A 14,298-nucleotide genomic window follows, 5' to 3' on the forward strand; every position below is an offset into this window, starting at 1 on the left:
AGTGACTTGATACTACTACCTTTTTTTTTTGCCTTTTGTTTTTCTTTATTTTTGTATTTTATTAACACATAATGTATTTTTTGCTTCAGGGGTGACTTGAATTGTTAGGTTATTAAAAAAAGTCCCATTTTTTTTTTTAAGATTTTATTTATTTTTGGGGGGTACATGGGTGGATCAGTTGTTAGGTGTCTGCCTTTGGCTTGGGTCATGATCCCAGGGTCCTGGGATTGAGCCCCACATCTTCTCCCTCTTCCACTTCCCCTGCTTGTGTTCCCTCTTTTGCTGCCTCTCTCTGTGTCAAATAAACAACAACAACAAAAAAGAAAAGATGCAGAATAGTTGAGGTCATTTCAGATATTATAAAAAACTCACTGAAATACTCAGATGATTGGTTTTCCTTTGAGCAACAAGAGGAGTCAAATCATGCTTGTAAATTTGAAAATTTAGGTGAATTAAATTTAGTTTCAGAGAATAGCCTTCCATAGCTAGGCATAAATAAAACTGGTTGATGTAATTGTAGATGATGTTTGTGGACCACTGTTTTCAAATAGCTTATGACATATTCCCCCTAAATGAGGGTTATCTCTTCTTTAAAATTAAAATGATAAGGTATAGGTATATTACAGTAAAAAACCCAACTAATAACTTTAATTCATTTTAAACATATTTAAAGGTGGTGTTAGGAGGTCATGGAAGTCAAACTTTTAAGTTTGAAGTCTACAGAAGTTTTTTGGTATGAAAATCTGATGTTTGTTTTTTATGTGGCCATGGATTTTCTTTTCTCTTGGGAATATGCCTAGGAGTAGAATTGCTTTATCATATGATAGTTCTCTATTTGCCATTTGAGAAATGACTAGACTGTTTTTCCAAAGTGGCAGTACCTTTCCACTGGTGTTAGTTTTTAAAAGGCAGTATGTTCATATAAAATGCAGATTTCATGCTTAACTCCCCCAGGATTCCAATATAAAATTACATTTGTTTTTGAGATTTTAAATGTTAAATTATACATTTATTTATCCATGAGTAGTTTTGTTCTTCTAAAAAGGATGGGCAAGCTGAAATGGGAAATAGCCTGTTTTCTTTTTTAAAGATTTTATTTATTTGAGAGAGAGAGAAAGAGAGAGAGAATGAGCACTAGTGAGGGATAGGGCAGAGCAAGAGGGACAGGCAGACTCCCTGCTGAGTGGGGAGCCTAACTTGGGGCTCGATCCCAGGACCTCAAGACCATAACCTGAGCTGAAGACGTACACTTAACTGACTGAGCACCCAGGTGTCCCTAGCCTGATTTCTTTTTTTTTTTTTTTTTTAAGATTTTATTTATTTATTTGAGAGAGAGAACATGAGCGAGGAGAAGGTCAGAGGGAGAAGCAGACTCCCCATGGAGCTGGGAGCCCGATGTGGGACTCGATCCCGGGACTCCAGGATCATGAGCTGAGCGGAAGGCAGTCGTCCAACCAACTGAGCCACCCAGGCGTCCCCCTAGCCTGATTTCTTGATGGAAAGAGAACTTTCTGTACTCAGTGTTTGTCTTAATTGTCCTGTGTTCTTTTAGCCTTATGTTCTTCCGCAGTGGGTGTATTCTACCTTCTGGCTTGGGTAAATCTCATGGGTAGATTCACTAGAGGTGAAATGTGATACTTGGAAGTTAACTTTTATAGGTTGAGGGGACAACTGAGGGCTGAAATCCCTCTTGGGCAGTTGGCCAGGCACTGTGTACCAGAGGATTGCATTTGCTTATAGACATTTCACACACAGTTTTCTTGCAGGGCAGCAGTGGTCTTCATTCTGAGTGCTTTGTTGAGGGGCTAGGCTGGGGCTTTAGTCTAATGCTGGATCCTTGTTTCTGATAGATGACCTCTGGCTTCTCTGTGAGGAATGAATTTAAGATGGATAGACTAGAAGTGGAGAGAATATATGAGGGACCCGAAAGAGAAAGAGTGCGGGCATAAGGTATGGTGGTGAAATGGAGTTTGACACATGACAGGCTGGAGTCAGGAGGTGAGGCCACCAAGTCCTGGCAGTTGGCAAAGGCAACAGAAGAGACCTGGATGAATGTTATGTTTCCAGCTTGCGGGACGGCTGTTGGTTTCATTGCCGTGACACTGGGCTAGAGATTGAAGAAAGAGCAGCGAGGGAAAGACAGCTTGAGTTTGGTAAGAGTTAAGTTTGAGGTTCCAGTAAAACTTCCAAGTGGAGATGTATCCATCATGCTCAGGGGAGGACCCACATTGGTAAGTGTGATCCAGGGAGGGCGGAAAATGAGAAGAACCAGAGTTTAAAGATGAACCCAGAGAGTCCCCAACATCTAAAGATACCATGAAGCAGAAACCTCTGAAGGAGAAAGAAAGAAAGAAAGGAAAATGATTTTGAAATAGTGGTCTTCAAACTGGCTATTTTCGTGTTTCTCAAAAGATATATTACACATTTTAAGTTGACATCAGTTTTTCATACGTCTTAAAAGGTGAATATAATTTGTCATCTGGAAAGTATAATGATGTTTTAAAGCAAAACTGCTGCAATACATTTTAAGCTTATCTGATGGAATCTAATTACCATAGTGATTTGATGGCCTCATCTGCTTAAAATGATACTATATATGAACAAACTTGTCCCTGGCAGAACTTCTTATTTTGTTCCTTTTTTCCTTGGAACTCATTTGTTGATTTTTTTTTTCCACAAAATGTATCCTAATGTGATTCATTTTGATTGTTGAGAGTCATTTATTGATCAGCCTATCTCCTGTTTTACCAAAAAAAAGTATGTAGAGGGATCTGTTTCTAAAAGAAGATAAAAAATTTTTAGATTGAAATATAGTTATTATTACAAGATTGATCAGAATAGCAATCATTTAAGAAAATGAGAAACATGGGATGCCTGGGTGGCTCAGTCAGTTAAGCAACTGCCTTGGGCTCAGGTCTTGATCTCCGGGTCCTGGGATTGAGTCCTGCTGAGCAGGGAGCCCGCTTCTCCCTCTGCCTCCTGCTCTCCCTGCTTGTGCGCTCTCGCTCTGTCTCTCTCTCTGACAAATAAATAAGATCTTAAAGAAAAAGAAAATGAGAAATTTATCAAATATAAGTAAAATTTCATGGAAATGCATCTGTGCATTAATGAGATAGAGGGGGTTGTTTTCAAAATATTACTTATTGATAGAATAAAGGCAGAATGTACTCTGTTCTTATGTTTTATTCTTATGAAGGTACCATGAAATCTTATTCACAAAAACAATTTCTCGTGAAGGGTATACCCTAAATCACATATTTATCTAAGGTGAAAATGTTAGTTAACAACTGAACTTCATCAAGTTTGTTGAAAGCACACATTTGGGAACCGTTGGCTTGCAGAAAGGATTTGTTTCTTTGCAGCCCTGGTGGTATTTACACTTGGGGGTCAGTGCTCCAGTGACAGGTCCAAGAAAGCTGAGCTTTCTCAGCTTTTTGGGTGTCCACACGAGAGAAGGGGCAGTTGTGGGAGAAGCAGAGAGGGGAGAGCTTCAGGTCTGTTATGCAGCAGGTCAGTGTAGGTAAAGAGTGGATCAGGAAGCTCAGAATATCTGGAAATTGACTGTTTTAAAATGATCTGTGCTTCCCCGTGGAGAACCGCTGTGTGTGCCAGCAGAAGATTGTTATGTTAGACCGTGACAAGCAGGGCAGACAGTGTCCTGGAAACCGAGAGGCGGAAGAGTTTCAGGAAGGAGGGAGTGAGTAAAGGATAAGATGTAGCAGACGGGTCAGCATATGTCTAAAAATATTCCCTTGCTTTCAGTATCAGGAGATCGTTGCTGACTTTTAGTGAGTGGTGACTTCTTGTAATACGATGAAACGATGGGGGATTAAGTCAGAGTCCACTGAGTTGAGTGAATGGAAAAGACTAACTGGTGAAAGAGAGTGTAAATCATCCATTCAAGTAGTAGCGACCTTCTAATATAAAATTTTTGTGGTAGCCTTTCAGATTTCTCTTTAGTTCTTAGGCGAGTCTTTATTAATCATGATTCTAAGAATCAATTTGTGTGTGAACTTTTTTATTGTGGTAAAATGTATGTAACATAAATTTACCATTTTAACCATTTTTAAATGTTCCAGTTTAGTGGCATTAAAAACATCCACGTTGTGCAACCATCACCACTATTTCCAGAACATTTTCATTACCCCAGAGAGAAGCTCTGTTCCCATTAGGCAATAATTCCCCCTCCCCCTCTCCTCTCAGTCCCTGGTAACCTCTAATCCACTTTCTTTCTCAATGAATTTGCCATATCAGTGGAGTCTTATAATTGTCCTTTTGTGTCTGGCTTGTTTCACTTAGCATAATGTTTTTAAGGTTCACCCATATTGTGGCATGTGTCAGACCTTTATTCCTTTTTGTGGCAGAATAGGCCACTGGATGAAGCATATACCACATTTTGTTTACCCGTTTGTCTGTCAGTGGACAAGGGTTGTTTCCTTTTGGCTGTTGTGAAGGATGCCTGAACTCTGGTGTACAAGTGTCTGTTTGAGTCCATTTTTAGTACCGTTGTGTCAGAGTCCCTGTTTTTAGTCCTTTTGGATATATATCTTGTACATCAGGTGGGATTGCTGTGTCATATGGTAATTCTGTGTTCAGTTTTTTGAAGAACTGCAGAATTTTTCCACAGTGGCTATATAGTTTTATATCCCCAGGGGTACTGCACCAGGTTCCAATTTTTCCACATCTTCATAAACACTTGTTATCCCCCCTCCCTTTTTAAAAACAAGTTAAGCCACTCTACTAGGTATTAAATGGTACCTCATTGTGGTTTTGATTTGTGTTCCCTTAATGATGAATGATGTTGACCATCTTTTCATGTGTTAATTTGTATATCGTTGGAGAAATGTCTGTCAAATCCTTTGCCGGTTTTTCTTCTCTCTCTCTCTTTTTTTTTTTCTTTGTTTCCTTTTTTTTTTTTTTGAAGGGGGATGTCTTTTTATTCTTCATTTGTGGGAAGGATTTCTGTATATTCTGGATATTAAAAGCTTTTCCAGGGCGCCTGGGTGGCTCAGTTGGTTAACTGTCTGCGTTCAGCTCACGTCATGATTCCAGGATTCCGGGATCGAGCCACAAGTTGAGTGGGCTCCCTGCTCAGCAGGGAGTCTGCCTCTCCCTCGGTCCTCCCCCCTGCTAGTGTGTGCTCTCTCTCTCTTCAAATAAATAAATAAAATCTTTTTTTTTTTAAATTTATATACTTATTTGATGGAGCGGGGGAAAGGGGTTTGAGCACAAGCAGGGGGAGTGGCAGGCAGAGGGAGAAGCAGGTTCCTCATGGAGCAAGGAAGGACCCCGATGTGGGGCTCAGTTCCAGGACCCTGGGATCATGACCTGAGCCAAAGGCAGACATTTAATTGACTGAGCCACTCAGGCGTCCTGGAATTGTTTTCTTAATTTCATTTTTACATTGTACATTGCTGGTATACAGAAATACAACTAATTTTTGCATGTTGAATTTGTATTCTATAGTTTTATTTATTTATGAGCTCTAACTTTGGGTGGACTCTTGATATTTTTCTACATATGAGATTATGTCATCTGAATAGAAGTACTTTATGTCTTCCTTTCAGATTTGGAGGCCTTTTATTTCTTTTTCTAGCTGAAATGTTCTGACAAGAACTTCCAGTACTATATTGAAGACAAATGGCAAAAGCAGCCATCCTTGTCTTCTTGAGGCTTTCTACTGCACTATATTTTGCGACATCATTGTGGATTTTAAGAAGATAATGGGATTTATGTCTTGAACAAGATTTAAGATTTTTAAAAAATACTTTTTTGAGAGACCAAGAGAGCGCACGCAAGCACACACTCAAGCAGGGAAGGGGACAGAGGGAGATGGAGAAGCAGACAGGGGAAGCTCCCTGCTGAGCAGGGAGCCAGATGTGGGACTTGATTCCAGGACCCTGAGATCATGACCTGAGCTGAAGGCAAACACAACCAACTGAGCCAAACTGGTGCCCCCAGATTTTGAAATATAATTTTAAAGACATCAGGATTTATTTCATCATCTCTTCTAAAAAGGAAACCCAGTGCTGGGGTGGTTGGGTGGCTCAGTCAGTTGGGCAGCCGACTATCGATTTCTTCCCAGGTCATGGTCTTCGGTTGGACTCTGTGCTGGGTGTGGAGCCTGCTTGGGATTCTCTCTCCATCTCTCTCTGCCCGCCCCCACCTCCTCTCTTAAAAAAAGAAAGAAGTTGGGGCGCCTGGGTGGCTCAGTGGGTTAAAGCCTCTGCCTTCGGCTCAGGTCATGATCCCAGGGTCCTGGGATGCATCAGCCTCTCTGCTTAGTAGAGAGTCTGCTTCCCTTCCTCTTCTCTCTCTGCCTGCCTCTCTGCCTAATTGTGATCTCTGTCTGTCAAATAAATAAATAAAATCTTAAAAAAAAAAAGAAGTTAAAAAAAATAAAAAGGAAACACAGTGATAATCCTCTTCATTGAGAAATGTTTTGTGAGACATTTGTTTAAAGCTTGGCCACAAAATAAAATGTTGCTTCTGTAAATACTTCGGTAGGAAAGGGAAAGTGAAATTAATGGACATCCAGTACTTCATGTAAAGGATCAGAGACAGATTCCTGACTTTCAGGACACTTACATGCTTGCAGAAGCTAGACAGAATATGTATTTTGGGGGTCAGAATTTCAAAGCAATGTTACATTTCCACTCAAGAGACTCATCTTTAAGTCTTAGTATCACAACTCAAGTCATTTATGTTTCCATGTACAGTTGCTGGGAGATTTGTTTTTTCCTGCTTGTTTTTATCATTGGTTCAAAATGGTCGCTGTTCTAGTTAAGATCATACTAAATTCAATTATTATGGCATAGGTTTTAAAAAATATTTTAGGGTTATTCCTCAGCAACTCTAAATTTTCTGCAAATTGAAATCTTTTGTTAGGTCTTTCACTTTCCTGCTGCCACTCCCATCTCCCCTGAAGAATCTTCTTTCTATTAGAGTTAGAAGTTTAATAGCACTTTATGTATATTCTTCTTCTGGGTTAGGGGAAGTGGGGGCAGGCGTTCACTTTAAAGGTAAGCATAATTTTCTCATTTATTTCAAAGTCCAGCCAGGAATGTTACAGGAAGTTGTGCATCATTTTACAATTTTCAGGCATTTCTTTCATTTTTATGTGTTAGGCCTCAAGAAAGGAGAACTGGCTATGAACAGTTTCACCCGGGGCCATCCCCTGTGGATCATGATTCACTGGAATCCAAACGACCACGTCTGGAGCAGGTTTCCGATCCCCATTTCCAGCGCGTCAGCGCTGCGGTCTTACCTGTAGTGCACACGCTGCCAGAAGGATTGAGGTCTTCTGCGGATGCTAAAAAGGTAAATATTTGTTCCCTTCCCCTGTGGAGTTGTCGGTCTGTAATGTTGATTTAGCCATAGCCAGGCGCAGCGCCCGAAGAAAGTCTGATTATGCCAGTCTCTAAAGGTTAGTGCTATGGGAAAGTAAAAATTTTGTTAAACAAAACTGAAAACCACACACTTAGTGCTCCAGACTTTTAAAATCAGTACTTTTGACTTTTGGTAAATGAAAACAATCTGTGGACTGCTGTAAAGAAAAATTGCTATTGAATGAATCTCAAGCACCTTGTACTGGCTTGCTAGGCTGTAAAATGTGGTCAGTGGTTCTCAAGATGACCACAGTTTTGTTAAATTTTAATTAAATTTAAAATAATCCCCTTAAATTCAGTTGCAATTGCTATGCTTGTAATTTTTGTAAAGAAAATAATTTTTTTTCCTAATTTATGTGAAAAATAGTTTCATTGGAAAACTTGAAAATACAGAGGAAAAACATTACCTGCACTTTTTTTTTTAATTTAAATTTTAGTTAACATAAGGTATAATATTGGTTTCTTCAGAATTCACTGATTCATCACTTACATATAACTCCTGGTGCTTATCACAAGTGCCCTCCTTAACCCCCTCATCCACCTAGCCCATCCCCCACCCACCTCCCTGCATCAACTCTCAGTTTGTTCTCTGTCCTTAAGAGTCACTTATGGCTTGTTTCCCTCTCTCCTTTTTTTCTTTCCCCCTTCCCATATGTTCATCTGGTTTTGTTCTTAAATTCCATATATGAATGAGATCATATGGTATTTGTCTTTTTCGTACTTACTCATTCAGCATAATACCAACTAGCTTCATCCACATGGTCAAAAATGGCAAGATTTCGTTTTTGATGGTTGAGTAATATTCCATTGTAGATGCATGCCACGCCTGGTGTTTTTTTTTTTTTTTTAATTCATTAGAGAGAGCATCAGAGCAGAGCAGGTAGGGGAGGTTAGAGGGAATGGGGAAGCAGACTCCCCACTGAGCAGGGACCCTGACTCAGGGCCTGATCCCAGGACCCCAGGATCATGACCTGAGCCGAATGCAGATGCTTAACTGACTAAGCCACTGAGGCACCCTGTGCCACTTCTTTATTCATCAGTTGATGGACATTTGGTTTCTCTCCATAGTTTGACTTATAATTTTATAATGTTGGAGAGAACTACTTTTATTATGTAACTATATTTTGTGATATTTCACACAGTATATATTGTGAATTTATGAGAAGATTAAGATCAAACCTTTTCTTGTGTTTATTGTTACTTGCCTTTTGTGAAATGCATGTTTGTGCATTGTGCCCTCATTTTGTTGCTGAGTTTATCTTTTTTTTCACTGTGTATTTTGCTTATCATTAAGTCTTCAGATTAGGAAGTACCTGGCACGTAGTAGGTACTAAATAAGTATTTGTTTTAGAAATCATCAACTACTTCTTTGATACTCTTTTAACAGTGTAGTGTTAACCCTTTTGTTGTCCCTGCCCTCCCTTCCCCCCTTTTTGTTAGCAGATCTTTCTCCCATAATGTTTATTTACCTTCATGGCTAATGGCCCTTTTCAATTTGAGATCAGATAAGTAAGTACCCACACATTTTTGTTGAGTTTTTATGCAGTGAAAAGTGATTTAAAAGATAGTGAATATGGGGGCACCTGAGTGACTCAGTTAGTCGAGTATCCAGCTCCTGATTTTGGCTCAGGCCATGATCTCAGAGTTGTGAGATCCAGCCCCAAGTTGGGCTCCACTCTGAGTGTGGAGCCTGCTTAAGATTCTCTCTCTCCCTTCTCTGCCCCCCTCCCTCTCTCAATCAATCAATCAGTCAGTCAATAAGGGGGTGCTTGGATGGCTCAGTCAGTTAAGTGTGGGACTCTTAATCTTAGCTCGGGTCTTGATCTCAGGGTGGGAGTTCATGCTTCACATTGGGCTCTCACTGGACATGGAGCCTACTGTAAAAAAATTAAAAAAAAGATAGTGAATAATGTCTTTAGTTTATTTTCAAATAGTTCTGCCAAAAAAAAAAGGTAGGTGTGTGCATATAGAGAGAATGCAAAAATAGCAAAAGGTTAACCAGTGAAGGATAAAGGATAGATGCTTATTCATTCTACTATTCTTTCAAGTTTTATATAAATTTGAAAATTTGCAAAATAATAGGTAGGGGAAAAGCGCTTGTGATAAGCTAGAAATGAGTTTAACTTCTGGGATTTTTGAGGCTTGCGTCACCGTGTGAAATGTATGTATTATAGTCTGTGGGTTTATAAGAAATGTTTTATAGCATTAAAAAAAGATACAGTGAATAAAAGTCTTCTTCCATGGCTGAATAAATTACTATGGATGTTATTTATAGCTGTTGAATGTTTTAGCAGAAAGGGATCTTAAAGTCTCATTCATTAAAATGTGACATGTTGGATCATAGTATATTCTGTGTTCCATTTGATAGTAGAGAAAACAGATGTTAAGAAAAAGTAAGTGCCATAGGTGATGCCTCCTGAGTTGAAAACCCATGACCCCTGCCTCCTGTTCCTACTTTTCCCCCTCACTGAGTTGTAAACTGTGGCTTTTTATTTTATTTATTTATTTTTTAAGATTTTATTTATTTATTTGAGAGAGATCACAAGTAGGCAGAGAAGCAGGCAGAGAGAGGAGGAAGCAGGCTCCCCGCTGAGCAGAGATCCCGATGTGGGGCTCAGTCCCAGGACCCTGAGACCATGACCTGAGCCAAAGGCAGAGGCTTAATCCACTCAGCCACCCAGGCACCGCCCCCCCCCTTTTAAAAAAATTCTACTTATTTAGACTTTTTATTTTATTAAGAAGTAGGGGTTTTGGGGCGCCTGGGTGGCTCAGTGGGTTAAAGCCTCTGCCTTCAGCGCGGGTCATGATCTTGGGGTCTTGGGATCGAGCCCCGCATCTGGCTCTCTGCTTGGCGGGGAGCCTGTTTCCCCCTCTCTCTCTGCCTGCCTCTCTGCCTGCTTGTGATCTCTGTCTGTCAAATAAATAAAATTAAAAAAAAAAAGTAGGGTTTTGTTTTTTTTTTTTAAAGATTTTATTTATTTATTTGACAGAGAGAGATCACAAGTAGGCAGAGAGGCAGGCAGAGAGAGGGAGAGGAGGAAGCAGACTCCCTGCCGAGCAGAGAGCCCGATGCGGGACTCGATCCCAGGACCCTGAGATCATGACCTGAGCCAAGGCAGCGGCTTAACCCACTGAGCCACCCAGGCGCCCAAGAAGAAGTAGGGGTTTTGAAAGAATTAGCATTTGCTAGTTTAGTTTTTTGTTGTTGTTTTTTTTTTTCCAATGTTGTTAAGCCCAGATCTATCTATCTATCTATCTATTTATTTATTTATTTGACAGACAGAGATCACAAGTAGGCAGAGAGGCAGGCAGAGAGAGAGGAGGACGCAGGCTCCCTGCCGAGCAAAGAGCCCGATTCGGGGCTCGATCCCAGGACCCTGGGATCATGACCTGAGGCAAAAGTAGAGGCTTCAACCCACTGAGCCACCCAGGCGCCCCGCCCAGGTGTATCTTTTATAGAAGAATTAGATAAGCCTGAAGGAGAAAGTTATTTACAGGCTTACCAGTTAGAGGTAGTTGTTAACTTTCTGGTCATTTCTTCTGTCTTTTGGTGGGTATCTTAATGTGCTCACTTTGTACATTGTATGTAATTTTATTTTTGCTTAAGTATGTCATGAGCTTCTTTTTGTGTCAGTTAAGTTTGTAGCTATATTTTGAGGGTTACTTAGTATTCCATATATGGATATAAAGTAATTTGTCGTAAATGCAGGTTACCTGTTTGTTCATTAGAGCAATGATATTTGTACTTCAGGCTGAGTTTTTTGGTGTTTATTCTTACTTCTTCCCATAAGGTAAATCCGTATTAGTAGGATCGATTTCAGATCAGAGTCAACATATTTTTCAGGTTTTCATGGTTGTTTCTAGATTGCCCTGCCAGAGAATGGGGCCAATTTGTATTCCTGACAGCAGAGCATAGGGTGCCCAGCTCTTTTCTTTTTTTTAAGATTTTATTTATTTGATAAGAGAGAGTGTGTACAAGCAGGGGGAGAGGCAGAGGGAGAGGAGAAGCAGGTTCCTTGCAAAGCAGGGGAAGCCCAATATGGGACTCCATCCTGGGACTCCAGGATCATGACCTGAGCTGAAGGCAGTGACTTAACCAACAGAGCCACCCAGGCGCCCCATGTTGCCCAATTCTTGTGGAGCCTTGTTGATGCCACATAGTTGTTGCTTTAAAAAAAAAAAATCATTGTTAATTTGATGAATTTTTAACTGTATTTATTTGCTTTTCAGTAACATGTTTTTCATTTGTTTATTGGTTATTCATTTTTCCTGATTTATGAGTTTTTTCATATCTGTTCATTTTTCTGGCAGTATTGTTTTGATTTTATATTGAGCTGTAGAGTTCACATTTTGGAAATGATTTTTCTCATTTGGTTTTTAAATGTCTTATTACTATCTTGATAAATAGAAGATCGTGTTTATTTAATCCATCAGTCTCTCTTTTTTTATTTATCTTTTGCTGTTGGCTTTTTTAAACCCAAGATAACATGAATACCCTTTTTTGTTTGTTTGGGGCTCCCTGAAATTTGCTAATAAATCTCGTTAAATGTTTGCTGCTATTTGGCTTTTGTTGTGATACAAGATGTGAGGTAGGAATCTAACTCCTTTCCCAAAATAGCTAGCAGTATGTTCCAGCACAAGATTATAAACTCCATGAGGGCGAGCCTCGTGTCTGTTTTGTTCCCCTTTCTACCTAGTGCCTATCATATAATATAGTAGGCACTCAAGGAATTGTTTTTTGGGTTAGATATTTAACTAGAATGAAAATCAGTGGATAATACTGCTTTGTAGTAGTTCTTAGGGCATGTCTCAGATCACCTGAGGAACATTTCAAAAATGTGCAGAATTGAAATATAATCTGCTTTGCTATATACGTGTTCTGTAACACAAATGAACTCATATGCATATGGTAGGAGAATGTTTTAATATAATATGAAGCCTTGGTGGTTCCTGAATGTTTTTTTTTCTGCACGTTAATGTTTCAGAGCTCTCAGGATTAAGCTGTTCATAATTACAAGAAGTAGCCTTCATGATGTCTGAAGACCTTAAGAAGATTTGAAAATTAGTGCATTCAAGAACAGCTCTGTGTTTCACTTTAAGCTAACCTAGTGCAGATTCAAGTGTTGAAAAGAAACCATAACGATATTATCTCCTGTATTTTTTGTTTTTAAAGGTTGATAAAGGTTGATAAAGATACCCTGAATTGGATTTTTTATTTTGATGAAATATACTGTTTTCTGTTGGAAGCAAATGACCTCAAGGATTTACATCTTCACAACAGAAGCACGGACCACTCGGTGTAAAGCTAGCAAAGACTGACTGTAGGCTGATTGCAGCTGATTCTGGAGCTCACTTGTATTATTACCTCTATCAAAATTATTCATGTTTTTGTTAGTGCTCTGCTGACAAAGTTGTACGGGTTTTAAATAATAGCCATAATCCCGTTTTCCCCAGAAATCTTAGATTTATGTTATTATAGAATATGAGATTTTTCAGGAATACACATATTTTAGCTGAAATCTCTGTTCCAGGGTCTTTTGGAACAACCATCCTGGTACAGTTATGTGCATTCTTGGTTAGAACTGCTGATTTCCCAGTTACTTAATTGTTATTTAATACATTTAGGGCTCCATAGTCCTTTGAACTATGCTCATCCTAGGCTTCTTATAGCTTGGAGAAAACGAGTACCTTAATCTAACATTCATCTGCTTTACAGTTTGCTTATATCTTCACCTTAGACTGGAAATTAATAAACTCTGTGTGTGTTTGTGTGTGTGTGTGGACAGGGTGGTAGGTTTTGTGTGGAGGGGTTTTCCTTGTGCTATAATTCTCTCTCTGATTTGGAGGTAGAACGGCTGACATATTGGGTTAAGACATCTTATGTGTGCTGTAGTGTGGGCAGGCTTGGTTGCCCTATATAAGGGTAGGTCTAGGTGTTGGTAGCAACAGAAGTTCCTAGGTCATTTCTGTATCTGATTCTTGGCCACTGGAAAGTCTGAAAACTTTTTGTTGGGAACAGTTGGGCATATCATAACTTCTAAGTTGGGTGGGTACAAGATTTCACATGGAGTTTTTAGTTTTCCTAGCCTATAAGTTCAGACCTTTTGAAGAACCATTGTAAGGAAATGATTAAGAAATTGGTATCTTCCTTTGTTACGATTGCATTATTATTTCCCCAGATACTCTGTATAATCTCACTGAAGCCTTAACTAAAGGCTGTTTGGCCTCTTAGCCACCTCATTCTGTGTAGCTTTTAAGATATTCAAAATAGTGAACGATACGTCTACACTATCTATGAAAGTGGTATAGAGGTCAGTAGGGTGTGTTGCCCATGTGCGTGTGTGAAAATTGCTCCTTCCGGACATCAGCCATGTACTAGCTAGCATACACGGCTCTGCTGTGTTTTCAAATGGGCTTTCTCAGTTAAGTGAATCTTCACACTGATACTGGCTATTAGCGAGGAATTAATTATTGATTTTCTCCTCTAAAGGATCCAGCATTTGGAGGCAAACATGAAGCTCCATCCTCTCCAATCTCTGGGCAACCCTGTGGAGATGATCAAAATGCTTCACCTTCAAAACTTTCAAAGGAAGAGTTAATACAGAGTATGGATCGTGTAGATCGAGAAATTGCAAAAGTAGAACAGCAGATCCTTAAACTGAAAAAGAAACAAGTAAGTTTGATTTTACTGGTCTTTTATTGATGTTCTAAGAATGTATGTTTGTCTTTCTAACGAAGCTAATGTTGAGTTTTACATAGCTTTCAACTTTTTGTACGTGGAATCATGTCTCGTGTATTGTGGCTTACTTTTTTTTTTTTTTTTGCTCTTAGTTGTATCCACTCATTTTCCCTGCTGTTTTTTCTCATTACAAAGAGCAAATCTTGTTGTCCGTTCTGTTTTTTATCTTAC

The 14,298-nt window shown here is 39.4% G+C and overlaps 1 protein-coding gene across 20 annotated transcripts in view; it reads left to right on the forward strand.

Annotated features, from left to right (window-relative positions):
• Positions 1 to 14,298, forward strand: part of NCOR1 (nuclear receptor corepressor 1) — a 154,621-nt gene that overhangs the window by 34,581 nt on the left and 105,742 nt on the right. For all 20 annotated transcript variants that reach the window (XM_032319728.1, XM_032319729.1, XM_032319743.1 and 17 more), the window contains 2 exons: positions 7,128 to 7,320; positions 13,879 to 14,061. In XM_032319728.1, the coding sequence (XP_032175619.1) occupies positions 7,128 to 7,320; positions 13,879 to 14,061 (376 nt within the window). The remainder of the gene's footprint in view (positions 1 to 7,127; positions 7,321 to 13,878; positions 14,062 to 14,298) is intronic.

This window comes from Mustela erminea, chromosome 18 (assembly GCF_009829155.1).
Source record: "Mustela erminea isolate mMusErm1 chromosome 18, mMusErm1.Pri, whole genome shotgun sequence".
NCBI classification, from domain to species: Eukaryota; Metazoa; Chordata; class Mammalia; order Carnivora; family Mustelidae; genus Mustela; species Mustela erminea.